General features: G+C 54.9%; 1 protein-coding gene and 1 long non-coding RNA gene across 6 annotated transcripts in view; one reads left to right on the forward strand and one right to left on the reverse strand.

The window, feature by feature from the left end:
* Window positions 1–21,330, reverse strand: part of LOC123615463 (uncharacterized) — a 34,612-nt gene extending 13,282 nt beyond the window's left edge. For 2 of the 3 annotated variants that reach the window (XR_012506540.1, XR_012506539.1), the window contains exons 1-4: window positions 20,978–21,330; window positions 20,590–20,780; window positions 19,328–19,503; window positions 16,653–16,829 (exon numbers count right to left, since the gene is read on the reverse strand). This is a non-coding gene — a long non-coding RNA (uncharacterized LOC123615463). The remainder of the gene's footprint in view (window positions 1–16,652; window positions 16,830–19,327; window positions 19,504–20,589; window positions 20,781–20,977) is intronic. The other variant, XR_006723038.2, reaches the window with a different exon arrangement.
* Window positions 1–27,945, forward strand: part of DAB2IP (DAB2 interacting protein) — a 189,917-nt gene that overhangs the window by 2,314 nt on the left and 159,658 nt on the right. The window contains exon 1 of one of the 3 annotated variants that reach the window (XM_074362155.1): window positions 20,070–20,436. The exons of 1 other annotated variant lie outside the window; for it this stretch is intronic. In XM_074362155.1, coding sequence (XP_074218256.1) covers window positions 20,334–20,436 — 103 coding nt within the window. In that variant the 5' untranslated portion in view covers window positions 20,070–20,333. Of the gene's footprint in view, window positions 1–20,069; window positions 20,437–21,569; window positions 21,711–27,945 lie in introns of those variants that run through there. One more of the 3 variants, XM_074362159.1, reaches the window with a different exon arrangement.

Consider the following 27,945-nt stretch of genomic DNA (forward strand, 5'->3'; position numbering starts at 1 on the left):
GATAATTCTATCTTTTGAGACACCTGTTCTTCATGCGCTTCTGGGATAGGCCAGTCTCCTGATATTCTCCCATCCATTTTTCAGTCTCTTTTTCTGGTTCCTTCTCTTGGACCCCCCCCCCCCCCGCCGCTACCCACATGGTCCCTTCACCAAGGTTTGCCTCTTCTGCCTCCTTTTCCGACCTGACTCTTCTGCCCTCACCCCCTCACTCTATAGGTTCCAGCCATACTGATATGACTTGCCTCATACTCACCAAACTAGTTGTCACCCCAGGGCCTTTGCACATGCTATTTCCATTGCCTGGAATACTCTTTCCTCTCACTCTTCACTGAGCTAATCCCTCCTCCTCCCAATCTCAACTGACAGTCACTTCCTCAGAGAAGCCTTCCCTAGATCATGCTCCCCATCCATTAAATTAGATCCCACTCTCCTAGTCTCTCTTTTCCTTTATAGGATCTGTTCCTATTTACACTGCACATTAGCATATGTGTACGTGTTGAACCTCTGTATCCCCCACTAATCTCTAAGATATCTGACAGCTGTTATTCCCAGAACATAGCTCTCTGCCTAATGTGTAGTAAGCTTCTAATAAATACTTGTTGAATGAGTGAGCAGACGATTCAGTTGGCCCAGCCAAAGAGGTAAGGAAAGGCATTCCAGGCAGACAGAACAGCAGGTGCAAAGGCATGGAGGCCAGAGAAACTTCAGAGGGTTTTCTGACACTGCCAGTGAGGGTGAGGCTTCTGGTCAGGGGTTGGCAAGCGGAGCTCCTTGGGGGCTCAGGAGCCTCGATGGGGACAGGGCTGGGAGAGGCATTGCTTGGGGGTGGGACTCTGAGCAAGACTCCCTTTCAGCCAGTGGCTATCCTGGTGGTTCCATTCACCAGGTGTTCAGAGGCTGAAAGGAGTTCCATCCCCAGCCACTGACACTGAAGTTCTGGACACCTCAGGTGCATTTAGGGCATCTTAGCAGACAGGGCTGAGCCCCATAAGGGGTGCTGAGATGAGGGACCCTTAGAGCAAGGCCAGCCCGGGCTCAGACCATGGCTAGGGGAGTGGCAAACACAGGAGCAGGGGTTTCTTTATGCAACAAGCAGAAGAAGGAAGGCAAGGAGCAGGGAGCTAGCAGAGCTCTCCATGGAGGGGCCTCGGTTTCCCCATGTGTTGACGGGGGCGAGGCCCAGACAAGGTCTGACTGACTGGCTCTGGTATGGGCCCTTCAGAGCTGCATGGAAAGTTTAGCCCAGAGAAGCGTCTCCATCCTATGTGCCTGTGATTGCGGAGGAGGGGGACAAGGGAATCACCGGGTCGCTGACCTGACTCCCACTCAAGACCACGACACCCTTGGGGACAGGGGCTGGATCTTGTTTGCCACTATACCCCTAGGGTCCTGCCAGAGCCTCTGAGAAGATGCTCAATACACATTCACTGGATGAATGAATGAAGGACTGAATGGTGATCCAGTACCAGCTGGATCCCGCCCTTAACTTGCTCCGCGCCCTCAGGCATCCTCCTCCTCTCTGGGCTTCTGTTTCCTTAGCTGTCCGTTGAGGGTAACGCACTCCACACCCCCAGATGCTACAGCTCTGCCCATCTGAGATTCTAAATCCAACTCAGCACTTGGCACCCTCTTCCCTCCCTGCAGCCTGAGCCCCATCTAGTTTCCCTCTGCCATCAGGTGGCCTGGACCAAGTCCCTGTTCCTTGTTCGGACTCAATGTCTTTGACGAATGAGCAGACCCAGTCCTGGCTGGGGTCTCCAAAGGAGGGCCGAGGTAAAACCGCGTGAGGCTGGACACCTGTTAGAGTGAGTTCATAATTCAGAGGAGAGGGAGTCAGGCTCAGACAGACAGCCCGGATAAAAACTTTGGAAGGGGCTGCTTGCTTTGGAAATCCTGGGGGCAGGGCAGGCAGCTCAGAACCTTCCACTTCTTTCTGAGGATAACCAGCAAAGGATACTCGCTCCAGCTGGGCACCCTAGTAGGGAGGCAGAAGGAGGTGATTTTGTAAACGTCCAAGTGCTGCAGGTATAATAACCAGGACTATTTATTGAGCACCTGCTCCAGGCCCAGCTCCATGCAAGGTCCTTTATGTATGTTGCCTATTTGAATCCTCACAGTAAACCTGGTAGGTTGCTGTTATAGCTCCATTTTCCAGATGAGGAAACTGAGACTCAGGGAAGGTAAGTGACACCAAAACCTTACAGCGAGGTCAGTGATTTAACCCAGGTTGCTGCAGAGTCCAGGGGCTTCATTTCTGAGAGTCGTTCCTATGCCAAAGGTGTCGCCTAAAATCCTGCCTCCTCAGGACTGCTTGTGGAGCAGTTCAGGGGACAGGCATGATGAGGCAGGAGCCACAGCTGAAGGTGATGTCAACTCAGCTGGGGACAGTAGGAACTGCAATGGGAGAGAGTTGGTCTAAAGAGAGGGCTATTTTGGGCTAGAAGCTGTCAGGGGCCTGATGTCACCACTCCCTGGCCCTTCCCCTATGAGAGGGGGAAGCTGAAGATGTCACAAGCAGTTTGCCTCAGCTGGTAACAAATAGAAAATAACCATAAAAAAATAGCTCTGTGGCCGGCCACATGCCTGACATCCACCATCTCACTTCCCCTTTCCCCCACACTGCGAGGTTGATATCATCGTTCTCATGTTCAGAGAGGCTGAGGGACTCACCCAAAGTCACACAGCGAGTGAATGTCAGATCTGAGAGTCATGGCAGTTTGCCCTACCCCCGAGACTGTACTTTGAACCAGTGCCCACTCAGCCCCTCTCTGAGGCTGCGTCTGTGTGGACGGATCACTGGGAAGACAGGTGGTTCAGGTCTGCTCTACCTCTCAGGGATAAGAGCCTACGGCCCCCTCCTGGCTCTGCCAATCAGTTAACTCTACAGGCCCTGGGCAAAGACCTGGGCCCTTAGCAAGCCTCAGTTTCCCCATCTGTGAAATTGAGGTAACAATGACAGCCCAGCCTACCCAGGGTGGTGAAGGGGTGACAATCCTTCTGTCTTGCTTGATGGCTCTAAGGAACAGGAGAAGCCACATTCCCACCTGAGGTCCTTTCACAGGTGAAGGAATCAGGCCAGAGAGGCAGGGGGGACCATTTACTGAGCTTTCACTATGTGTCCAGCTCTGTGCAAAATGTTCTGCCTGGAGTCATTGGCTCCTTACAGAGGAAGGAACAGCTCCATTGCTCAGATGAGGCCACTGAGGCTTATAAGGGCCCAAGGTTACAAGCTAGTGGGGGCACCCATGATTCAAACCCAGCCTGTGCTCCTGCCCACCACTCTGGGCTGCCCCCTGGGTATTCCAGCCCCCAGTCCAGAGCCCTTCTCTGTGCTCAGGAGAGCCCCAGTCCTGCTGGCTGGCTTTGCCTGGGCCTCTGACCTTCCCCAGCTGGGCAGGTGGACGAGTGGTGCAGCCCCCCTTTTTGCCCCACAGGACTCTGGGAAGAAGCAAAAGCAAGAAGAGTCAATAAAGAAGAACAATGAGGCCGGACGGGGAGGGGCTTACATCATTGATGCGCCCAAGCCCGAGCAGCTGTTCGCACAAGAAGGCCAGGGAGTGAAGCCTGGGAGGGTGGGAAGGCGGCCCCGGCACCTGGAGCTGGGCCAGGCAGAGCAGGAGGAAGCTGAGGAGAGAGGAGCTGGACCCCAAGGAGAGGGGCTCCTGGGGGGAGAAGGAGGCAGTGGCTGCCACCAGACCCCCTGCTGTTTAGGAAGCAGAGACATTTCACACTTGTCCTCATGCACAGGCCTGGGTTTCCATCCTGCGGCACCTCCGGGGTCTGGGCCACGTGGCTCTGTGAGCCCCAGCCTCTTCATCAAAGGAGCGGGGACAGCAGTAGCTGCCTCGCAGATCATTCCTCATATCATCCTGGACGGTGGCTGCCTTGGGCTGGCCCCTCCCTCGTGGGTACCCCGTGGTACCCTGACTCTCCAACTCCCAGCCCCCACCTCAGGCCAGGCTCCACCTTGGACTCCTAGACAGTTGCCTCGCCCCCTCCTGGGGATTCCTGTCTCCACTCGTCCCCCAAACTCTTCCTCTATGTGCAGCCAAAGGAGCCACTCACAGGCATCTTAAAGTCCCACGGGGCACCCACTGCAGCAGGAGAGAGTCTAAGCTCATTACCAGAGCATCAAGGCAGTCCACCGTCTGAACCCTGGATGACACCTCCGCTCTTGTCTCCAGCACATCCCTTCTTTCCACTCCATCGTGATGAATTCATTTCTGCCTTGAATGCACTGCCCTCCATCTACTCTCTCACCTTGTACCTACTGTTCCCCCTGCCTGGAACACTTCCCCATCTCAGCTCTCCCCACTACTCCTCCCCTAATCTGGCCACTCCTGCTCAGTCTGAGGTCGAACCTTGGCTGTCACCTCCTCCAGGAAGCCTTCCCTGACTACCTCATTTGAGCTTCCGGGTACCCTGGGTTTCCTGCTCTCCTGCAGCATGCTGATGAGTACAGGCCATTTGCTTCCCTGCCTTCACTTCTGGGCTGTGAGCTGCTCCATGAGCCAGACTGAAAAGTTGGAGGCTGAGGGGGTGGGGTGAGAAAAGAGGTCAGGGTGACCTGGTTTCTGGCCTGTGTGGCAGGAATGTTGGTGTCCACACTGAGAAGGGGATGTGGGTGGAAGAATGGATTCTGGGTGGGAGGGGGAGTGGTGTTCTGGGCTTGCTGTGTCTGAAGGGCCTGCAGTGCCAACCAGGGGTTTTCTGTAGAAGAGTTTGTGATGGTCCTTCCAGATGTGACCCCCAGAGAGGACTCAGTTCCAGGGTGGAGGATGGGAGTGGCTGAGGCTGCGTCAGTGCCACTCCCTTTCCTAGGCTTTTTGAAACCTTCACTCACTTCCCCAGCCAAGGTCCTGCCACTTCCCCCAGGAAGCCAGCCCTGATCAGCCAAGTTGAGGTTGCTCTGTTCCTCTCTCTTTGACTGTACCCTCTTGGTCAATACCCCATCTGGTCCTGGGACATCTCATGGGCTATGCCTTGGAAGTCTTCTGGGTGGGGCCATGGCCCTCTGTCTCTTGTAGACTCCATGTTGCCCTACACAGGGACCGACACACACACACACAGAAAAAGCCACGGGGGCCAGGAACCCTGCCCTTCCACTGGACAGAGTCAGGTTCTGCAGTCTCAGTCAGTGACATTCCGGGGAAACCAAACAGAAGCCTAGAGAGGCTTCAGGTCAGATTGACACAGGCGAGTAGGGAGAAGAGGCAGGCGAAGGGAGGGAGGTATTTCTGTCCAATCTGGATGCGTGTGCCTGGATGGCTGGATCCTCACAACCTCAGGCCCCAGGCTCTCCGGCGGGTGACCTACATCCCCCTGTGCCTCTGTGGATGTGAGTGTGTGTGAGTGTGTGTGTATGCACCCACAGGAATGCGTGTTGAGGGCATGAGCACCTCGCCACTAGGACACGGTGCCTGCAGGTGGGTCTCCTTCTCCGCTGCCTGTGTCTGCAATCACCCATGAGTGAGCTTGTGAGGGTGTGGGGGCCCCACACTCCCACCCCAGAGTACCACAGACCCAGTGCCAGAATGAGGCAGGCTGTGCGCCCGAAAAGCCAGCTCAGGGGACCATAATTCCTGAAATGGCCGGGGTGCCTGTTCCCTGCCCCCAATCGCACCTCTGCCCAGGACTCTCTCCCTTGACCCAAATATCAGACAAATGGCCTCCCCCGCCATTACTAATGGTGGAACGTTAGGCACTGAGAAGAGGGTGGACGGGCAGGCTGCAGCTCTGAGCAGTGGCAATGGAGGGAGGGGACCTGGAACTCTGCTGAAGTCGAACTAGCAGGCGGCCAGACAGGTCAGGGGAGGGAGCGAGGGTGGGCTCTGACCTCCTGAAGCCCAGGTGGCTGGGTTCAGGGCCTCACTCTGGAGCCCTCTGGGGCTCTCCCAGCTCGGTCCCTGGTTTCCCTCCTGGTACCTGGTGTCCTCCCTGCCCCCCTACCCCCGCCACTGGGAGGGGGCCAGTAGAGACCTTTCTCTCCTGCTGACACTATCCCTGACCAAGTGGCTTTGCCAAGTCCACGGCCTGGAAGCCAGGGTGCCTAGGAGGGTGCCTGCTCTGAGATCTTGCAGTCTTTCCCTTGGCCAGCTCTGTGGAGGGCCGCGTTGGGGTGAGTGAGCCCGATCTCCTGAGGCCATGCTCCCAGACTGGGCCCCTGACAGCTGGGAGCCGATGGAGCGGATGGACAGGGCCCCACCCTGCTCCGGCCCTGCCCCCTCCCCTCCTGCGGCGCTCCCCCCCCCAATTCAGGTGCACAGACTTGGGGGCAGTGAGAGGAGTCAGGCTCCAGGTCCTGAAGCCCCTCTAGGCCCCTCCAGGCCCACTGGTGCTTATGCTTCCGCTCCGCCTCCTTCCCTCAACTCCCGGCTGAGGCCAGATGGCTCTGAGCTCTGCATCCCATGCCTGCCTGCCTGGGGACCCCCTAATCAGCCCCTCCACCCACCCCTTCTCCTCCTTCAACAAGTCCAGGGCTCCATCCCTTCCTCTGCTCCCCACTCCGTCAGCACCCCCAGCCCCCCTGCTCCTGCACAGCTCCCTCACTGCCCGACCACATGGTCCTCGGCACCACCCCCTCCCCTAGACTGCTCCCCCCAAGTCCGCTAGAGGAGCCCCAACTCCCAAGTGCAGGATGTTCTCCTGGGGCACTGGCTTACTGCTCCTCGGGGCCTAGAGGCCCTGGGGGTGGGCTGGGGGTAGCCCAGGGAAGGGTCCTTGGACTGGTGGCCCATCTGCATCAGATCCCAGCCACTAACCAGGTAGCACATGGTTATGGGAAAACTATATAACTTCCCTGAGCCTCAGTTTTCTCGTCAGTGAGATGGGATGATTACACACATCAGTCCTTTTCTCGCAGGTTACTGGGAGAGTAAACTGATAATTCTTTGAAAACAGTTCTAGATTCGTTCAGGCAGAATTAGCACTCAGGTGGCTATTATTGTTATTATTCCTGAGATTGTCATTGTGTTAATCTCTTATTACCTGCACACACGTTGACCTTCATGCCACCCCCCCGCCTCTCTTGTCCCTTCTCAGTCTTCCCAACAGCCTTCCCTTCCTCCTCCTCTAGCCAAGCCACCACAGCCCCTGACCCTTCCTCATCTGCAGCCTCCCGTCTCCCAGTCTGCTTCCAGTCCCCACCCCAGACCAGGGGACTCTCCAGCTGGTGCTGCAACACCCTTCATCCTCCTCTGCTCCCCACTCAGTTCCACTCAGCGCTCTGGGGGCAGCCTCGTCGCCCCTGGGTGCCAGCCTTGTCTCTGTGTCCCTTTTTGCTGGATGTTTGTTGAATGAATGGTCTAGCGCAGGGTGTAGAGGGCTCCTCTGGTGAGTGCAACATGCGGGTATTAAAGAGCACTGGCAGCCCCCCCCCCCCAGGAGTCAGCTCACTTGCCAGGGGCATCCATTGCACCCAGGAAGGGGGAGGGGACACGGGCCGATTCCAGCCATCCAGAGAGTTCTAACCCTCACTGTGGGCTGGCATGGCACCAGCCTCGTCCCTGAAGATTTGGATTCAGTTAGTCTAGAGGGGAACCTGGGTATTGGAACATTTCAGTTCCTCCCCCACCTTCCCCTCCTCCTCCACCCCTAGCAGGAGATTCTGAGGGGCAGCCACTGGGACTGGATCTCCTTTCCTTGCCCACATTCACTTCTTTTCATTTGTGCAGAGCACATCCTGCAGGCTAGCTCCTTACGGGGCCCTGGAGGCCTGGGGAAGCGCCAGGCTGGGTCCATTCTCTCAGGGGGAAGCTCAGGACAGGGGCCTAAAGCTACAATGACAGCTCAGGACAGGAAGGCCGGTGGGGGAGGGATGAGCAGGGAAGATGCTGAGCTTAAAGATAACCAGGGCTTGGCTTGTGGCAGGAGGCAGTGAGCAGCAGAGGGACCTGCCGGGGATGATCTGGAGTCGAGAACCACAGTGGCTACTGGAAACCTGCAGCAATTCAGTGAGGCTGGACCCCAAAATCCAGGTGGGGGAGGCAATGGAGGAGCTTGGAGAGGTTAGGGGGGCCAGTCTCCGGTGCTTGGTTTCATCCCACACCCCAGGAGCCATGAATAGGTCCAAGCCCTGGAGAGCCGCCATTGTGCTGTATCCCCAGAATTCTTAAAGCCCCAAACCACACCTCTGCCCAGCACAGTGTCCCTCCCTGAGCAAGCTCTGCTAAGTGTGGGTGGCTGCCTACCTCAGGAGGTCACAGTCCCCAGAGGATATGCCTCTGGGAGGGGGCTGGGAAGCTGGGAAGAGTGTTTAGAGAGAGGCTGAGGAGTCTGGGAGTCAAGAGGGCAGTGGCTCTGAGCTGCCACTCACCCAGGCCTGCCAGCCTCCGGCTTCCTGAACCTCGGGCTTCAGAGGTCTCCTTCCCCAAGGTCCTCAGCTGCCCAGAGCAAGCCCAGCTTCTGGGGAGAAGGAGGAGGGCAACTCTAATCCTCCTAGTCTTGGCCCCAAGAGTAGGTGGTTCTCCATCTGAGACTGGCCAGAGACAGGGGCACCTCAGTGAGGTCAGCCAGCCAGACGGGGAGCACGGAGCGGGAAGGGCAAGTGCACGGCTCACAGAACTCTTGCTGGAACACCCATCCCCAGCTTCCAGAGGAGGAAACAGGCACAGAGTCGTTTGGCAATTGGTCCCACCAATAGGAAGTAGCAGAGCAGGATCTGAACCCTAGTCCTACTGACTCCAAAGCCAGCATGCACCCCGCTGTGTGCCACTGTGAGTCTGCGCTGAGCACCCCAAGTGCCTGGTCCTGTGCCAGGGAGAGGGAGGTGGGGCTGTGTTAGAGGTGCCAGGGGCCTGGGCTCTTGACCTACCTGGCCTGCTCGCAACCTGAGGGCTAAATTTGGTGGGGTGCTGATCAGGGAAGCGAGAAATCGGTTATCAGGGAGTCAGAGACAGCTTCTGGGAGAGGGCAGCTGGGGCTGGTGCAAGCAGCAAGGAGGGGTCCCAACAGGTAGGAGGGGGTGGAGAGAAATCAGATTTCGTGGATGGCAGCCAGGAGTGTGCCCTAGCAAGGGAAACAGCATGGACCAGGGTGCAGAGGTGGCTTGGGAGTGACGGGCCTGAAGGCTGGGTCACAGCTGAGGACACAGTGTGAGGGCGCTGTACCCGCAGGCAGAGGTTCTCAGCCTCGGCACTGCTGACAGGTAGGGCCGGGGACTCTGTTGTGGGGACTGACCTGGGCACTGGGGGGTGTTTTGCAGCATCCCTGGCCTCTTCTCACTCGAGGCCAGTACCAAATCTGCCGTTCGCCCCAGCCCAAGTCCTGACAACCAAAAATGTCTCTAGACATCGAAAAATGTTCCCTGTGGGATAAAATTGCCCCCGATTAGGAACCACTGTCCCAGAGTAAGCAGGAGCTGAGGGAGAGATTTGAACAGGGGAGGGACAGGGACCAAAGCTGCAGTCAGAAATCGCCTGTCCTCCAGCCCCTGTCCCCAGCCCCTCAATGCCCACTCCACGCCTCATCCTTCTCTGACCCGGGGCTCACTGAGTGCCAGTAAAGCCTCCACCAATGCGATGCAGAGCCAAGGCCTGAGCTGAGTGGTGGAACAAAAGAGCTTGTGTTTGGGGATGAAACCTCCCCCTCCCCCCGCCTTGGCGCGGAGGAGGGGCAGTGAGCCAGGGTTGAGAGGGGCTGCTAGCTGGGGCAGGGGCTTGTCAGAGCCAGGATTTGGATAGAAGGTGCTGGAGGGGGGTGGGGAGGCTAACCTATCTGAATTCTTGTTCACAAACAGATCCTTTTCAGAGGCCCAGAAATCAAAGCATCCCAGTCAGTGGGGATGGAGATTTAAACTAATCCTGACCCTTGCTCCTGGGGGTGAAGGGGTCAAGGGCTGTCCTGCCGGCTGGGGGCCAGGCCAGTGTGGGAACAGCCAGCAGCCCAGAGCCTCTCCTCTCTTCCCTTCTGTCCACATGCTGTGTCTCAGAGGGAACCACGGCTGGCTGTGTGGAGTGTATAGAAGGACGGTGAGGGTGGGGAAGTGACGGGGGAAGGGAAGCCCCATTGTTCCGGCTCCCCATCCCCAACCGTGTGCAGCCAGATGAGCTTCTAAAATGCATGTCTAGCATCCCCACCTGCCCTGCTTAAGCCTTCCACTGGCGTCCCAGGACCCTCAGGATCAAGTCCACCGCCCTTGGACAGCCCTTTAAGGCTCTTACCTCACCCCATCTGCAATGGCCCCCAAAATGAGCTAACTCCTGTTTATGCGTTGGTGCCCCTTTTGTCACCACTGCCTCCAGGAAGCCTTCCCAGCCCCAGTGAGTGAGGCCTGGGGCATTGGTGGCACCAATCACTCCAGCGTACAGCTGTCTCTGCCAGTGAAGTCGGCTCATTCCTCCTGAAGCCTTAGTCCTAGCACAGAAAGCTGGGGACTAGTGAGCTCTTGTTGGAGGAAGGTGGGAGAGAGGGAGGGATTAAAAACAAACAAACAAACATGGTTTTAGAACAGGGAGAGGACAAGAGAGAAAACAAATGGGCAGAGTCGTGGTGAAAGGAGTAGGCAATCCTTCTGGCCAATGTGCCAGGACAGACTGACCCCACAGGATGGCAGGGAGAAGCAGGGAGCACTTCTCTGCGCTGAGACTCCTGGGAGGCTCCTTTCCCAGGGGCAGGGGCTTGGGCACAGCCTGGCCTTGCTGACAGGCCCCTCTCAGATTTGGCCCTTGGTGACACCAACAAGGCAGGATGGGTGTTCAGGTGGATGGAAGGCTGTCAGGAGGGCATTTAGCTGCCCACTCAGCACTTCGGGGATCAGTGGACCCAGATTCCTTGGCTCTAAAAACCCCAAGAACCAAGACACTCTGTCCAGGCCAGTGGTGGACAGAGGAGTCCTGGAGTCCCAAGGAGATGCCTAGAGGTTGCCAAACAGGAGAGACCCCTCTTCCCCTGACAGCTCTGCCCCGAGCAGCTCGCATTCACCTGCTGTGAACTTTGCGCTTGCCTGAAATTTTTCACTTGAAATCAGGGTTCTGTGGCTCCATCAGTTCAGAAAGAACCCACCTCCTTCCAGAACAGATAAGAAGACCAAGGCTTAGAGCAGAATGGAGTGGCAGAGCCCCGTCGACCTTCCGGCCCCTCCCGCTGAACCCTACAGCCCTCTGCTGACAGCATAAACAGATGAGTGAGTGAACAAGAATGGGCAGGGGGCTTTGTTTGGCAGGACAGCAGAGGACACTCGGTTTCTGGGGCGAGGGGTGGGGGATGGGGAAAAGGAATGGCTCCAAAGCGGGAAGGAAAGCACAGAGTTGGGTGGCTGGTCAGTGTGCATTTAGTTTAATTACATGATACCCAGCCTGCTTCCAGAACTGTTCAAAGATGCTGCTCGGAATTCCTGGCTTTAGCCAGTGTAGCACTGGGTCCAGAGTCAGAAGCTCAGGGTTCAAGCCCCAGCTCCTCCACTCACTGTGCTGACCTTAGCCAGATCACCCCCCTCTTGAGACTCAGCTTCTTCCTCCATAAAATGGGACCAGAGTTGTTGTGAGGGGTAAATGCGAGCAGATTCGGGATTGAACAATTCCTGGTGGGCTCAGAGTCTTCCTTATAGATGAACTTGAGGACGATTACAGTCTGAAGTTCAAATCCCAGCTATGCCCCTTACTAGCTGAGTGAATTGAGGCCAGTGCCTTAACCTCTCTGCCTCATTTTTCCCGTCGTGAAATGGAAATAGTAATAGCACCCACCTGCCTCACGGGATGCAATGAGTTAATACATTTAAAGCACCTAGAACAGGGCTGCCCAAGGGTTTGTTATCAACATTTGTACTCAGATTACAGCACAGACTAGGTCTGGCAGGGCAGAGACCCCAGAAATGGAATAAAAGAATGAATGAGATAATGAAAGAATACAAGGAAAATTAGGGTTCTCCCAGGGAATGCCTTGTGGTCCTAACTCAACCCAGTCGTCACCCATCAGTGATGTCTTCTAGTGGTTCCTCTTGCCTGGGAGCCCCTGATCCCCCAGCTCAGCCTCTCCCTGCACTTTTCCTGCAAGCACGCAGAGGTAGGATTCCATTTCGCCCCCAGATGACTTTTGGTGATAAAGACCTAACTTCAGCCTCCTTGAATTGAATCTTCTCTCCAGAACGTGTAACCAACCTGGAAATTGGAATTGCCCTGGAGCTGATTATTCTGGGAGGGCACCTCCTGGCATTAAAACTAAATTAGATCAAGGTACCTCTGTTATTAGCAAAATAATTCCCTACGATTACAGAATACAGCCATGAATCCTGATGGCAGATGAACTTCAGGTGACTTACTTGAGACAAATAACTGTGCAAAAATCATAGGCTCATCTAATCGCTTCTCTATAGTGTCGCAGTCAGGTAATTATGCTAATGGTTACAAGAAATCACCTTCTGTGGTCTGGGACTGGGAGGGCTTGAGACAGAAACGTGCGTGGCGGATATTAACTGCTCCGAGCTGGAGAGGCTGGGCGCCAGGCTTGGTTCTAAAATCGGCCCTTTGCGGGGAGCTGGTTTGCTTCTTTGCCACCTGGGAGGGAAGCCCGTTATGTAATCAGAATTGCAGTGGTTTCGTTATTCATCTCTTTCCAGATCATCTTAATATAGGAGGTTGAATTTGTCAGAGTTCCACTGTTGGCTATGACAATTCCAAGAAGCAAGTTAAACTATGAAAGCTCAGGACCTTTGTGTCAATTCAATTCAGCAAAAGTGCATTTGTGCTCACTGAGTGGCAGGCACTGATCTAGGCACGGAGAGTGGGGTAGTGCCACCATTCAAGAATGCGTCCAGTACTTTCTGAGCATGGTCTCTTGTTTCATCAGCCACCTAAGAGAGGCAGTATTGTCCCCATGTTAGAGACAAGGAAACGGAAGCTCAGAGATGAGAAATGATTCACTCAAGGTGCTACCGCTGCTGCTCAGAGGAGATGACCACTTCCGTCCCCCCAGAGGGATCTGGGGGGCTTTCTGGAAGTGTGGACACAGGGGAGGGCATTATTTGCAGAGGAAACAGCTGAGCAAAACCCCCAAAGGTGGAAGATGAAAGGGGGTTGTAATTCAAGGATGGGAGACAGAGTTGGAGAGTGGCTGCAGATCAGACGATAGAGGGCCTCAGATGACCAGTTGAGGGTTTGGACAATGGGGAGATGCTGTAGGTGTTTGAGCAAGGGAGGGACAAGATGGAAACTGAGAAGCACCTGGGCCACAGCATGGGGGACCCCCTGGTGGGCTGCTGGCAGAGAGGGTGTCAGAGGGGATGAGGTAAATAACAGATAACTTTTTAATATAAGTATGTCCCCAGTATAGCATAGGACACACTCATTTTTTAAAAAAGTATTCATGGTTTATGTGAAATTCACATTTAATTGGGTATCTTGTATTTCATCTGGTAATCCTACCCTAGCCCCCAACATCGTCCTCAACTGGGTTCTGTGCACCAGCTGTTTCCTCTTCCTGGTTTGACTTTCCACAGCCCGGCGAACTCCTATCCACCCTTTGAAGCAGGCTCTGAGATGTGTCAGCGTGCGGGTCTGCCAGGGCCAGCCTGAGGGCTCAGCACCCAGGGAAGGGAAGGGCAGGGAGCAAGAGAAACTGAGCCGCCACGCAGTCTAAGTGCGGGTCTCAGCGCCTCTCTGTAGGGCCTGGGAAGACCCCAGAGCAGGGTTGGCCCTCCAGAGCCTGAGTAGTGTCAAGGGGCCGGGACTTTGTGTCCCTGGGGCGATTCGTCACTTGATGTTGGACACTCCAGGAAGAACTTGTCACCTCCAGTGCGGTGCTCACTTTAGCAGAGACCACCCCCAAAGAGGGCTGACAGCTGAGAGCCACACCCGGGGGAGTGAGTCCTCTATTCTCCAAGGGGGGATCTGGGTGGCAGTCACCGTGCCCACCCCCACCCCCGCCCAAAGCACCCTCCTCCAGCAACCACCCAATCTCTCATCTTGCTTCTGTCCAAGCCCCTCTGAAGAGCTGTCTGTCCCCCTTTCCTCACTCGCAGTCAGCCCTCTCCTCTGATGGTCCTCTTCCTAGCCTCCAGGTGTGCCCTTGGAATCCACCTTCCTCTTCCAGATGAAAGGATTTGTGTGTGTGTGTGTGTGTGTGTGTGTGTGTGTGTGTGTGTGTGTGAAGCTCAAGCATTGGCCGTCCCTCCCCTGCTTAAGATCTCCCAGTAGTTCGCCCAAAGTCCCTGCTCCTGGGCATGGCATTTGGGGCCCCTCCCCCCAAGCCCTGCCCCTTTTCCTGCCCCCTCCCTCCCAGCTGTTTGGTTGGAATCCCGAGCACGCTGGGCTGGCCTGGCCTGGCCTTTTCATGCCGTCATGCTTTGGCATGGATTGTTTCCTCCCCGCCTGGCTGACTTCTCCCTCTGCTCCTTCAAGACACACTCAGAAGTCATCTCCTTGGAAGACTTTCCTGGAGCCTCCCCTCCGGCCCACCAGCCCAGGCTGGCATCAGGGCCCCCCAGCCACCCACCAGCCTCCCTCAGGAGCACGTGGGGTGGCACTCAGGGGCGCTCCGTGGGCCCCGGGTGATGTGGACTCTCTCTTCCCCTGCACATGTGAACGGTTCTGTTCATCTGTGTCCCCAGCACCCAGCCCAGGGCCCGGCCCAGAGGGAGCCCCAGTGACATGGCACTCAGGGAAGCCGTGCTCAGTGGGGGTGGGTGTGAGAGAAACTGGAAAGGTGAAATCAAAGCATCCAGGACTGAATCCACTCGGTCAGGGCTGCGGCCCCTCAAACAGGCTGTCCTGGGAACCAGAGCACTCTCCTGCTCAGTACCGCCTGCTCTTCCTCAGTCCACGTGTCTCACTCCAGCTGCATTCTCTCTGCGTACTTCATTCTCAAACACCTCAGAGCGGGAAGCGAGGTTTGCACATTTGACTGTTTATCTTTGGTGACCCTCAGGGCCCTGCACACACTGGATCCAGGCTTCTCTCTGCTCCCTCCTCTCCCTCTCCATTCAAGTCATCCCTGCCCCGGGAAGCCTGCGAGCCTGGGTGTTCGTCCATCATATGATACCTCAGTCGCTGTGGTTTCGAATCTCCCTTTGATCATCAACTGAGGGGTCCATAAGCCCAATAGGTGATTAAGTAATTGGTTAGTTTGTACGAGTATAAAGCCTCATAGGCGTGAACATGGTGGTGTGGCATTATAGGAAACAGAGCCTAGGATCTGGAGCCAAACAGACATGGGTTTGAGTACAGACTCTGCATTTACATGCTGTGTGATGTTCTGCAAGTTGCTTACATTCTCTGAGCATCCTCGGAGGTGGGAGTGAGAATTAAGTGGGAACACATGAGGCACCTGGCAAAGCGCTCACACTTGTGTCCCCTTGTGCTTACCCTTGTGCAGAGATGTAGAAATTTCTGGCAATTAACGTTGTCCAACAAGGATAAACAGGGCCCAGCATTGGAGGTGTGCCGGCAGACTTGGATTCACTCATTCATTTCACAAACATCCATGGCGCACCTACTCTGTGCTGAGGCCTTTGCTGGGGGTGGGGAGAGATACAACAATGAACACACCCGGCATGGTCCCGGGGCTCCGTACGTCCAGCCCTGGGAGGGCGACACACTCATCCAGTGGTCACACAAGGAAGGTATAGTCACCAACGGTGATAAACAGCACAGAGGGCAAAGACGTGAGCTGCGGATGCGTAGACTGTGTTGTGTGCAAAGCCGGAGAAGCCTTCCCTGAAGCTGCCATGGGAAGAAATTAACTAGGGCATGGATGGGAGGGGATGGAGGAGAGTGGTCCAGGGAGGGGAGCCTCATGTGTAAAGGCTGTGTAATGGGAAGCAGCTCTGCGTATTTGGGGACCCAGAAACTGGCTGGGGGGCTGAAGGCAGAGACGGAGAGGGGAGATGGCAAGAAGTGAGGCTGGAAGAACAGGCAGGGGCCAGATCAAAGGCAACAAGAAGCCACTGAAACTTTCAAGCAGGGATCGGAGGGACAGGACTGCACTGGACTTTGAAAGCCATGTGAGGATGACCCTTAGACAGGGAGCAACGGGGAGAGGACCCAAGTGGATGCAGGGAACCAGCTCAGTTCTTACAGAAGTTCAGGCAAGAGACGACAGACAGTGCTGGGACTAGCCTGGAAGTAATCATTTGGGGCTCAGCAGCCTAAGGACAGCGGTTGAAGTCATGGGCCTGGATGGAGTTTAAGCTGCCCATGGAGAGAGTCTGGAAGGATAAGAGGGAAGCAGACAATCTCAAGCTCTGGCTTTTGTAGCCCAGTAGAGTAAAATGAGGTGGTGAAGGAGAGGAGGAAGTGACCAAAGAACTAGGAGGAAAATCGGGAAAGGATGGTGAGATGGTGAGATCAGAGTTTCCAAGGGGTGAAATATGGCCAAGAGGTGAGATGAAGGTGGACGGGTGTCCTTTGGTGTTACCAACAAGGAGGTCATCAATGACCTTCCTGAGAAGCATTGAAATGGCAGACCTTAAGCTGGACAGGATTCCTGCCTCACATGGCCATTTTCATGGGACAAAGCACCAACAGTGGCTAATGTCCATGTCACTGGGATAATATTCCACTGTCCAGTGGGATGTGGATCAGAGAGGATCGGCTCATTAGCTCAGAAAATCTCATCTGAACCCATGAAGTGCACAGTATTGTTCTTTTCCAGTGATCACATAGCCCTGTCGACTTTATGTATTTGTTTGCTTGTCCAACATGTAACAGCGGCCAACTCACCTTCCAGAGTCTGGACTATAAGCAATTTGCCATTCTGTACTTTGCCTTGATGGAAGCTTCCGTCAAGTGGACATATGTGGATTTTGCATACATAGTGCAGATGATGCATTTGGTAAATCGCCTCAGACGCGTCCCTGGGGAAGGTGCCGCAGGCTCTGTCGCCCTTACAGATGGAAGCTGGCAAGCAAAAGACAGGTCCAGATTGGGATCCCTGGGCTACGTGCGAAAACAGATTGAGGGGGCCAGCGTGGATGTAGGGAGACAGGGAGGAGGGACTGTGGTTCTGAAATGCTGAGCAGCCCCACACCCAGGGGTAGGACAAAGGACGGAGGGAGGACCACGAGAAGCATTGACTCAGAGCACACTTCTGACTCTCCCATCTTCTGGGCCAGTCTCCAGGTGCGTGCTTATGCTCAGAACTGGAGAACACCCCCTGGCAACTCTCTTATCAGCCTCCCACTTTCATAGTAACCCAGTTGGGTTCCTTCCACCCTCCCCTGCAAATATCTTCCTCTTGGTCAATATTCACATAATTGCTACCCATTCCAAAAATGGGGCCATGCATTTTGCCTCTATCATTAATCCTTGCAAGAACCCCTTGCCATAAGTCTTAGTCACATCCTGGTTGTGCAGACACAGAAACTGAGTTTAGAGGGATGTAGTGGCATGCCCTAGGTCACACAGGTGACAAGTGGCTCAGCTTAGATGTGAACCCAGCTCTCTCTGACCCCACAAGTCACATGACCTCCCAAGAACACTCAATGAAGACCAGGCAGTCAAACTGTATAGTGATATTGCTTTCCTTTTGAAAGTTCGGCATGACCCCTTTTGTTTCTGAGAATCTGGGTCCACTCACCCCCTTTATTCATTCAGCAAACCTTCCTGAGGCCAAGCCTTACGCAGGTGGTAGGACTGCAGGGGTGACTCAGACAAGGTTAATGAACTGGAGGAGCTCACAGCCAGCTCACGAAGGAGACAGATCCACCCCTCAGGTACAATAATCCACTGTGTGATAAACCAGGACCACAGGGTGCGTGGGTGCTGTGGGAACCCTCTGCCTGGGAGAGTTTGATGAAGAAAGACCTTGCAGGGGCTTTTGATGGGCTGAAATGCCAGAGCTGGATCCCAATAGGAGAAAGCGGCCCAGCAGGGATGGGGAGGACGAGGCATTTCAGGAAGAGTGAGCAGTTATGAAAGCATCTCAGAGCCTGGGAGGCTGGGAGACCTGGTGGCATGGTGGTGCTTGGGTAGGGGAGACTTAGCTGGCTGGGAATAGGGTGTGAAGGGTCCCAGTGGGGACTAGGGAGCCGGCTATTCACGTTCTTAAGATTTACTGAGCACCTCACCATGAGTCATGCTTCGTGCTGAGCACTTCACAGACATGACAACCGCATTATTTAAATAAGGAAACCGAAGTTCAGAGCCAGACTGGATTTTATGTGGATTTTATATTTTATGCCACCAAGCTTGCTCTGTGCCTTGAAAAATGTTCTGAAGAGTCAAACACCTGTGTACCTACCACCCAGGTCAAGAAATAAAACGTTACCAATAGAGGTGAAGCCCCTTCCCACCTTCCTTCATGTCTCTCTCTACCCCCAGAGGTAAACACTTCCTCAATTGTGTATCATTTATCTAAATTTCTGCATCCTTTTTTACCACATATATACATTCCTAGCAATATATGGTATCATTTTGTTTTGCATGTTTTAAAAATCTCTATGAATGAGATCAGACAATTTGATCCTCTGCAACTTGCTCCCCACCCCCTCACTTAAGATTCATAAGGAATCTAGTTATTTTCCCTGAAATAATAGATTTTCACTGCCCTGTCCACAATTTGTTTATGCATTTTGTCTGCTGATGAACATTGAGGCTGTTCTAGATTTTTTACTGGGACGGCACAGTTGCAATGAGCACGAAGTTCTCTGGATTTATCCCAGAAGCCAAGCCTCTGGGTCACGGGGGTCTGTGCATCAATTCACGCTGCTATCAAATTGTCTTCCAGTGTGGTACCCTTTCCCCCTCCACCGGCTGTGTATGAGAGTTCACAGTCTTCATCAACGGACTGTCTGCTGTCCACCCCTTTGCTTTTTGCCAGTCTCACAGGTGTGAAATGGTTTCCTAGGGTTTTAGATTGCATGTCCCTGATTAAGACTGAGGCTGAATATCTTCTGATATGTTTATTGGATGTTTACTTTTTCCCTTCTTCGAATTGCCGTTCATATCTTTCGTCCGGTTTTCTCTTGGTTTTTTTTGAAAATTGATTTGTACATTTTGGATATCACATTTTTCCAAATGTCTTCTTTTGATAAACAGGAATTAGGCCCTTTAATGAAATCTATCAATCTTTTTCTTCATGGTTTGTGCTTTGAGGGTCTTAAGAAACCTTTCCCTATTAAAAGTTTCTCCTGCATTTAAGCCTTTAATTCACCTGGAATTGATTTTATTTTATGCATGGTGTGAGGAAGGGATTCCACCTCACTTTTTCTCAACATGGACATCCCATCCTTCCATAAAATAACATTTATAAAAAAAGTCCACCCTTTCTCCAGCAACTTGAAACACCACCTCTGATACATATGAAGTTTCCATACATGCATGGGTCTATTTTTGAGGACTTTATTCTAGCCCACTAGCCTATTTATCTATCCCTGGGCTATATCACATGGTTGTACCTTTTTCAGCCCTTAGCACCTCCTCCTTGAATTAGAAGACTCAGTGGCTTCCTGACAGCAGATCCACTTCTTATTCATCCTTGTGTCCTTCTCTTCACTCATTCTGTGAACATGCATGTCATGCTTTTGTTTGCAAAGGCTTTCTCACACTCTGTCTCTTGGGCTCTCGAGACTCCCTAATGCAGAAAAGGAAATTAAAGCTCAGAGGTGAGATGATTTGCAAGGTCACACGGCCAGAAGGTGTGGTATTAGGGGTTCTGAGGATTGCAAAGCCACCTGTCCATCGGCCCCCTTTTGCCCAGGCTCTGAAGACCTCTATTTGATCCTCCAGCTCATCTGGTACAGGATTTTTATCTTTCCTCCCTTTTTTCAGCAAGTAGCTCCTGAGTGATAGGAGTGCCAGCTTCTGTCCCTGCTGAGGCCCAGACCCTATAGCTGAGGGGCACTCCCCAGTGCTGGAGGCCGGTAGGGGAAGTTGGATCACAGGTGAGAGTTTTATGGGAAGTCTGAGGCCTGGGGTCAGCAGGAGGAAGACCGGCCGGTTTCAGAGTTGATTTAAAGAGCCCTCTCCTGGGCGGGCACTTGGGGCCAAGGCACTGCCTTCAGAAAGGACGCTGGCTTCCCCCAGGAATTAAAGGCGTCCTCCCGCCCTCTCGCCTCGCGAGGCAGGAATGCGAAGGATCATCTTTCAGCAGAGCTGCGGCTGCGGTTCCTGGGAGCTCCCGGTGCAGGCCCTTCCCGAGCTGTCGAATTAACTGGTTCTGTCTGTCCAACTGGGAGAGCAGCTCTTGCTAAAAATAGCGCCCTGCCCAGAGCAATCTACGCCCGCCGGGAGCCGGGCCGCCACAGTCCCGGGAGCCCGGGGAGCCCCGCACATCCTCACCCCGGGCCTGACCCAGGTCCCACCCCCGAGGCCGAGGCCGAGGCCGCGGGCACAGCGCTGTCCCCGCAGGTGCCGCGGAGGGTGGCAGGCCCGCGGGCCGCGGAGCCGCCGAGGGCGTCCGGGATGGGAGCCGGCGGCGCGGCCTCCCGCGCGCTCGCCTGGGCCTCCCTGCCGCTGCTGGGGCCTCCCGCCGGCGCGCTCTGCGAGGACACGCTCTGCTGCCGAGGTAAGCCGGGCCGGCGCGCCGCTCGCTCTTCCCAGGCGCTTGCTAGCGCCTCTTTCGCCTTCCCCACCCCAGGTCCGCGGCGGGGGGCGAGGGAGGGGGAACTCAGGCATCAGAACCCAGGAGAGAATTGCCAGGCGCTCTCTGAAAACTCACGTTTGGTTTGAAAAAAAAGCAGCAGTTTCGCCGCTACATTTGAAAACCGTTTGCTTCCCTTTGGCCTCAGTCTTGCTATCTGGAAAACGGGACAATAAGGTTGTCTAGCTTTAATTTTGGTTGTGACCCCAAGGGAAGTTGGGGAACCTGCTGAAACGGATCGCGAGCATTCTGGAGAAGTTTGCTCCAACCTAGATGGGGTGGAGAGTTTATGTTGGTGGGAGGGCTGGAGGTGCCTTCCCTGTGACCCCTCCCCCCCCACCACACCTTCACCCCCTTGCCATCCTCTCCCAAAGCTCTGGACTTAGCATCAGCCCGTGGGCCTTGCTAGCGGAGAACGAGTCCAGGGCACAACAACGTTTAAGGGGTCAACCAACGCTCGAAGTACCTTGTAGAAGGAGCGGGTGTAAAGTGCAGAAAGACGGGTGAGCAAGGCAGAGCCGCGGTCTACTCGTCAGTCAGGTACTCCCATGGTCCCCAGGCTCAAGTGGGATTTTATCTTTGAAATCCTGGAGGCTGGGGAAGGAGCGGGTCCCGCGGCACAGAGGACCTCGGAGGGCTCGCTGAGCCCGGCCAGGGTACAGGGGGAGTGCCCAGACCAGCGGTGGGGGGTGGTGTAGGGTGGGAGAGGGCGTGTGGCCCGGCCTAGATCCGGGGCCAAAGCGGGGACAGGGGGCGTGTTCGGCGAGCTAAGGGGATCGGCCCTGTCCTGTCCGGCCGGCCGGGGCGGGGTGGTGGTAGTGGGGTCGATTGACCAAACAGGTGCGCCCCCGCCCCTCCCCTCCCGCCTCGCCTCGGTTCAGGCCGGGCGGGCGGAGCTGTGGGTGGCGGGACCTGCGATTGGCGGGGCTGGGCCGGCCCAGTGGCCGGGGGAGCCCGGGAGCCCGAGCACCGCGGCGCAGGCGGGGGCGCGGAGCCGGCCGGAGCGCGCTACTGCCGGGCCTGCCGCCTGCTTGGCCGGCTCCGCTCCGCCTGGTTGGCGCCACGGAAACTTTCCTGTGCCCGAGACTCCGCGGTATCACGATCCCGCAACCCCGCCACCTGGTGACTCCGGCCCTGTGCTGCTCGGGCTCCGGTGCCTTTGGGATGGCAGCGCCCAGCGGCCCGTCTGGCGAGTAGAGGTAAGAGCTAGGGCCCCGGAGTCGGTATGAAGGGCCCCCCGGGGGCTTGTCGGAGTCCCAGAGGAATCCGGAGTTCAAGAGAATCTGGGGGCCCTGACGGGAGGTATGCTGGTTCCTGAGTGAGGACTGTGCTGGGACTTTGCTTTACTTAACCCTCTTCTGCCCTAAGCTCCCTATGCCACCAGGATCTCTGCGTGGTGCGCTGACCCTTTAAACTTTCCTGTGCGCCCTCCTGCACCGCTGGGTCCTTGGGAGAGGACCGCGCTGCGGTGTTACAAGGAAGTCACCTCCAGCTAGGTTCCGCAGCCGGCAGGGGTTAGCTGGGGGGTTTCTCCAGCCTCCCAACTCCAGCGCTTCCAAGGGGTCTCCCCAAACCTCAGACCTTCCTCAGCTCACCCTGGGGGTTGACAATTGGGCAGCCACTCCTCTCTGCCTAGAGCCAGGCACCCCGGGGCACCCAAGTTTTGGGTGTTGTTTTGTTCAACCGGTAGCCACTCCTCAGTTCTCAGGGGGGCGGGGTTATCAGAGTGAGATCTCTTTTCTGTTTCCTGGGCTGCCTTGAACCCCACTCTCCACGAAAACATCTTGAGCAAGCAGAGTGGGCTTAGCGACCAAAGCCATCTAGGTTCCAATCCCCAGCCTGCTGGGAATCACTGTGGGGTTTTCTGGTTTCCTAATGGTCTGTTCTTTTGAACTTCTATGTCATATGGAAACTGTGCCCCTCCTCTCCTGCGCTGCCCTCCTCTGCTATTTAGGAGGGAGGGAAATTAATTTTGATTTGAATTTAATTTTGATTGAGGGTGGATAGGTAAGTAGCTTGTCACCTGTGAGGATCATCATTTTTAATGATCATTATTTCCCCTCTATGTCAAAGCCAATCGCCTGTTTGTGTCTTCTTGATCTAAGACAGTATACCTGAGAGTTAAAAAATCCATACCAAACACCAGCTTTGGAGCCCAGAGAACCAGGGTTCAAATCCCAGCCCCACCGTTCATTAGTCATGTGTCCTTGTGCAGGTTTCTTAACCTCTCTGAGCTCAAAGTTCCCACCCCAGGGGGATGTGGTGAGGCTTTTGTGAGGTCAAGCATGGAAGGCATCTGGCTCATAGGACAACAGCCTTGGGCTGCCAGTCTGTGTCCTTTTTGCTGACTGAGGGACCCAGACCCTTTGTGCCTCAGTTCTCTCAAAAGTTGGTGTGGACCAGCCCCTCTTAACCAGCCCTTTTGAGAAAAGGGCACAGATACATATACCCTCCAAGGCATATGATTTCAGTAGGTTTTTAGGCCTCAGATTTAAGACAACCCCATCCATCCCTCTCCTTGTCATGAATCATTCAGAAGATATAAGGCCTTCTGTCTACCTCTGATCTCCTCTCATCCCTTTTGATGCTTGGAGGTAAAGGTTGTAAATATCAGGGAAGTGCAAATGCACTAATTAACCAGCATGCTAGGGAGAGGGGCTGACCGAGAGCCTGGCCAAAGGCACCTTCAAGATCATCCAGCCACTCCATCCCCATTCTTCCTTCCCTGAAGATGCATCTCCACGTGGTAAACATCTACTCTTTTTTTTTTTTTTTTTAACTGGGGATCCTCTCGTGGCAGCCTACTAGGCAGCTGGTTTCATGATTGGGCATCTCCAGTCTGTTAAAAAATTCTTCCTATTTTGAGTAGAAATCTGTGTCCCTGTTACCTCTACCCACTGGTTGTATATAACCCTTCAGGCATCTCTTACTGGCTCAATTATTCACTGTGGTCCCCCGGTGCCTGGCGTTCTGTTCCCTCCCTTAGGCATTCAACACATTGAACTGAGTTTGGCAATGATCATAGCACCATTTATTGAGTGTTTATTATGTGCCAGATCCTGTATATGCTGAGGGCTTTACACATACTATTTCCGTGCATTCTTAAGACAGCCCTGTGAGGTGGATTCTTTTCTTATGCTCATTTTGCATATGCAGAAACGGGTTTAGAGAGGTTAAGAGATTAAGCCAAGGTTGTACAACCCGTAAGGAACTGGCTGCGTTGCAAACCCAGCGCCTGCCTTTAGAGTCCATGCCTCGAATCGTGACTTCTGTCCTGTGCTGGCGTGCGTGCCTGGAAGTGTGTGTGTGTGTATGTATGTCGGGGTGTGTGGTGTATGCTGGCAATGCTTTTATCACAGTCACCTGGAGCCCCTATTAAAATGTGGATCCTGCACCTCTATGAGGAATCTGCAGTTTTTAAAACTCCCCAGACCATTCTCATGCGCACCACAGTTTGAGAACCATAGCCCTAAGGGAGGCTTAGGGAGAGAATGTGGGCTGTAGGTTCCAAGAGAACTGAATTCAAGTCTTGGCTTCACTCTCTGGAGCTGGTTCCTTTCCCTTTCTGGGGCATAATGTCACACCCACAGGGGGGTGTCTGCTCTCTGTGGATGGGCTGTGGAAGTCTCCTGGGCGGATGTCAGGTGTTATGGGGCAGGCCCTGGGGGACAGAAGTGCCCCTGGTGAGGCCTCTCCTGCCACAGTGGATGTTCACAGCCACAAGCCTGTGGCTCCCAGAAGGCCTTGCTCATCATCCCTGCCCCCACCCCATCCCTCCAACGTCTACCCTCTGCTATCTAGAAGGATCGGTGCACCTTGAATGAGACTCTTGTGCTCAGATTTCTCAGCCTGAGTGGTGGGGACCCAGGAGAGATGGGCAGGACTCCCCTCCACACACACTGCTTCCTCCTCCACGGCCCGTGATGGCCTCTGACCTCCCAGACAGGAGGTACTGTGTTCCAACTTCTAGGGGAGGGGAGTGGAGTGGGTCTGCCCTGTGTGCACTGCTGTTTCAAATCCAGTAGAAATCCATCCTTTCCCCTGGATGGCTGCTCTGCTGGTCCGTGGGCAGCTCTGGGGAAACGGCTGACCTGAGGCTGGCTGGGCAGGGCTGGTGCCGGGAGGGGTTGGGGGTAAAGGAATCGCCACGTGAGCCTCGGCACTCTCCCAGCCCCGACTGTACACAGAACACTTGTTCTCCCTTCATCCTGTTTGATCTCCTGAAAGCACTGAATTATTAAACACCCATTTTATGGAAGAGGTCACTGGAGTCCAGGAAGCTGCAGTGACATGTCCAAAGCTCGAATGTCTTTGTGCGTGGGGGAGGTGGTAAAGTCAGAACTTGGACCCAGGTCCCTTGACAATAAGCACAGGCCTTCTCTGCACCACATCCCACAACTCAGTGTTTTCGGCCCCAGCTGGCCGTGGCTTTGGTGCCAGAGTCCTGGCCTGGATGCTTGAAGACTTGGATTCTGACTGGTCCACCGTTGGGCTGTGTGATCCTGGTCATCTCTGAAAACTTAAGTTTCCTTGTTTATAAAGTAAGGGGCTGTTTAGTTAGCTCTCAGATCCCTTCCAACCTTGACATTCACAGGTTACACTTCTTTTTTGCATTTCTGGGGGCTGGGGGGGCCATGACAGGCTCAGGACATGGGTGAGGTGTTGGGTGGGGTTGGAGGGCAGAGTGCTGCCCTGGGGCTTGTTATGAAACTAGTCAGAAGGGCTTTTGTGGGCTGAGTGTCTGGGGACTCAGGGAGCAGGGGGTGGCGGCGGGGCAGCAGAGGGGTGCCCAGGGCCAGGTGAGGTTGCTCACTCTCTCTGAACTCTGCAGGGGGGCGATGGTGGGAGTGACTGGGGAGTGCAGTGGGGGAGTGGGATTCTGAGACCAACCCAGCAGAGCACCCCTCTCAGCCCAGGGTAGCCTTGGCGGAGAGACCAGGAGGCTGTGTGACAGTCCCTTGTCTGTCCCTGAGCTACTACATGGCCCTCCTCGGGGAAGTCCCCAGCCTTCGAGTCTGGCCCCCTCCCAGATGGAGTCTGTGCTGGGCCGGCTGCAGCATCTCCCCGGAGCAGAGCAGCTGGCGAAGGGAATCTGGCTGCCCGTTCTCTGGGCCCAGGGTGGGCTCCCAGCAGCCTGGCTGCCTAAAGCAGGCACTTGTTAACCGCAGCCTTTGTCAGCCACTTGCCCTCAGCTTCTGCCTCCATGGTGCCTCTTTTCCCCTCCCTGGGGGTGGCTCCCTGTTGCCCACCCACGGGATCAAACCCGTGCTCCATGGCCTGGCCATCAGGGAGGGCCCCATGCCCGCTCCTACTTTCCTGCCTGCCTCTTCGCCCTCTGCTCCCCAAGCCGCCTGTTCTCTGCCTGTGACTCCTGTGTGCTCTTCTGTCTTGGCCACTGCTTCATTGCTCAAATTCTAACTGGCCCTCCGGGTCTGACACAAATGTCACTTCCACTCGGTCTCATCACTAAGGGTGAGCGGTCCCCCTGTGCGGTCCTGGGTTGTAGCTCTGCTCAGCTGCTTTGCTTTACAATTTGTCATCGGCTTGTCGGTGCTGAGATGGGGTTGGACCTTCTCGAGGGCAAGGCCCGGCTTTACCTCTCATCTCGCTGCCCACGGAGTGGGGTGGGGCCCTGTGAGGGCCTTCTTTGGTCTCATAAATGCTCTTAAAGCCTTGTAGAGTTGAACTGGCTTGTAATTGGGCTTGGTTTTTACGCTCCTGGCTCCGAGTGTTTTGCCTGCACCCCACTTCCCAGTGCAAACAGGTGAGGGGGGTGGTCCTCTCTGTGCTCTGGGCCAGGCTGGCTCTAGTCGAGGGATGGATAGAGAGATGCCTTTGGTTTGCAGAAAGATTTTCCTGCCTCCTTTGGTTGGTTCTTGATCTGTCTTTTTATTTTTTAAAGTCTATTCTGGCTTTGTGACATCAAAGAGAGAGAGGGGCCTGGAACCAGGTCTGAAAAGGGCCCCTCATCAGCTCCCCTGCCTGCAGGCTGAACTTCAGGTCAAAGGAGCATAAGCAAGACTCACCTCATTCTCTAACATTCAGAAGAGAGTTTGTAAAGTACTTACAAAGGGTCTGCAAGGTCATGGGGATTGTGTTGGAGGCCCACACACTTGGCCCCAGAGGCACCCAGGGATCACATGACTTTTCTAAGGATGCGCATTTCTTTGCAGTCAGAGACTGCGGGGAAATTTCCGTCCCTGTGTTCAGCAAGGGTCACTGATCTGGGAAGAGGATCTCTGTGCTGATGACTCCACATTCAGAATGAGGCTTTTTTCCTTTGAAACTCTTATGTTGGGGTTGTTTTCCCCTCTGGTATCATTTGATGAGAGTGAGCTTAGGGAGTGGCAGGTGAGCAAGGTGGGACCAGGGAGAAGAGGCTTTAGTTGACAGCTACGCACCTGGGCCAGGTGACCAGGTAGGAGCTCTCTGTCCTGAAGCAGGAAGTTCCCATCTCCCTGCAGGTCATAGCTATTAAAGACTCATCTTGGAGTAAGGTCCAAGGGATGCTGAAGGTGCTGGAGGGAGAGAATCGAGATTGGTGATGGCCTGGCTTTATGTTCAGATGCCGCCCCAGCCCCTTGCCCAGCTGGAGGCCCACAGGCGCTTTTGAGGTCCTATTACCTCCCATGATGCTTTTGTCACTGAATGTCCTGCTCACTTTTGTTTTCTCAGTTTACCTGTCTCCCCCCCTGTCTCTGCCCCTAGACAGAGCATCCCAGCACAGGTGCCTTGAGGTTGACTCCTCTGGGCAAGCCTAGAGCAGGCCCCACCTCCTCGGAGGGGAAGGGGAGGGAGTGGGGGGGGGTAAACAAATAAGTAAATGAATGAATGGCCCTTCTCAGCATCTTTGGTGACCCTGTCTGGCTGTCACCAGCTGGAGAATATGTGACAACTGAGTCCACCAGGAAATGACTGTTTGTCAGGGTCAGTGAGGATCCAGCCAGACATAATGGAAGCTGGCGCTGGCCCGAGCCAGAATCTCGGAGCCTTTCCCATCCATCAAAGCCGGTGCTGCTTCCGGGAGGAGAGAATTCCCAAAAGGCTCTGCCGGTCCCCCTGATAGGGATCTGCAGGGTGTGTGAGGGATTTGTTTTTCAGCCAGGATGTGGGGAGTTAAAAATAGGCACCCTGATCCCTTGGGTTGGTGTCCGACTTGAGGCCGCGCAGGGCCCTTCGGCTCCATTAGTTCACTTGAGTGGCTTGGCAGCTGCTAACGTAGGTAGAGGTCGCACTGCCCGCTTTATACAGGAGCACGTGGAGGCGTGTGCCCAGTTACCAGTTGAGGCTGGACACAGTATTTGGTGGCAGAATCTAGGCCTGTTCCCTGTTCCCCTACGCCTGCATTCTTTATTTTTCTGAGAAGCCCGATTAAAGTCTGAAGTGAACAGGCTACGGGAGGGAAGGGGGTTGGTTGAAACAATAGGGGTAGAT

Source organism: Camelus bactrianus, chromosome 4, assembly GCF_048773025.1.
Source record: "Camelus bactrianus isolate YW-2024 breed Bactrian camel chromosome 4, ASM4877302v1, whole genome shotgun sequence".
Classification (NCBI taxonomy): Eukaryota; Metazoa; Chordata; class Mammalia; order Artiodactyla; family Camelidae; genus Camelus; species Camelus bactrianus.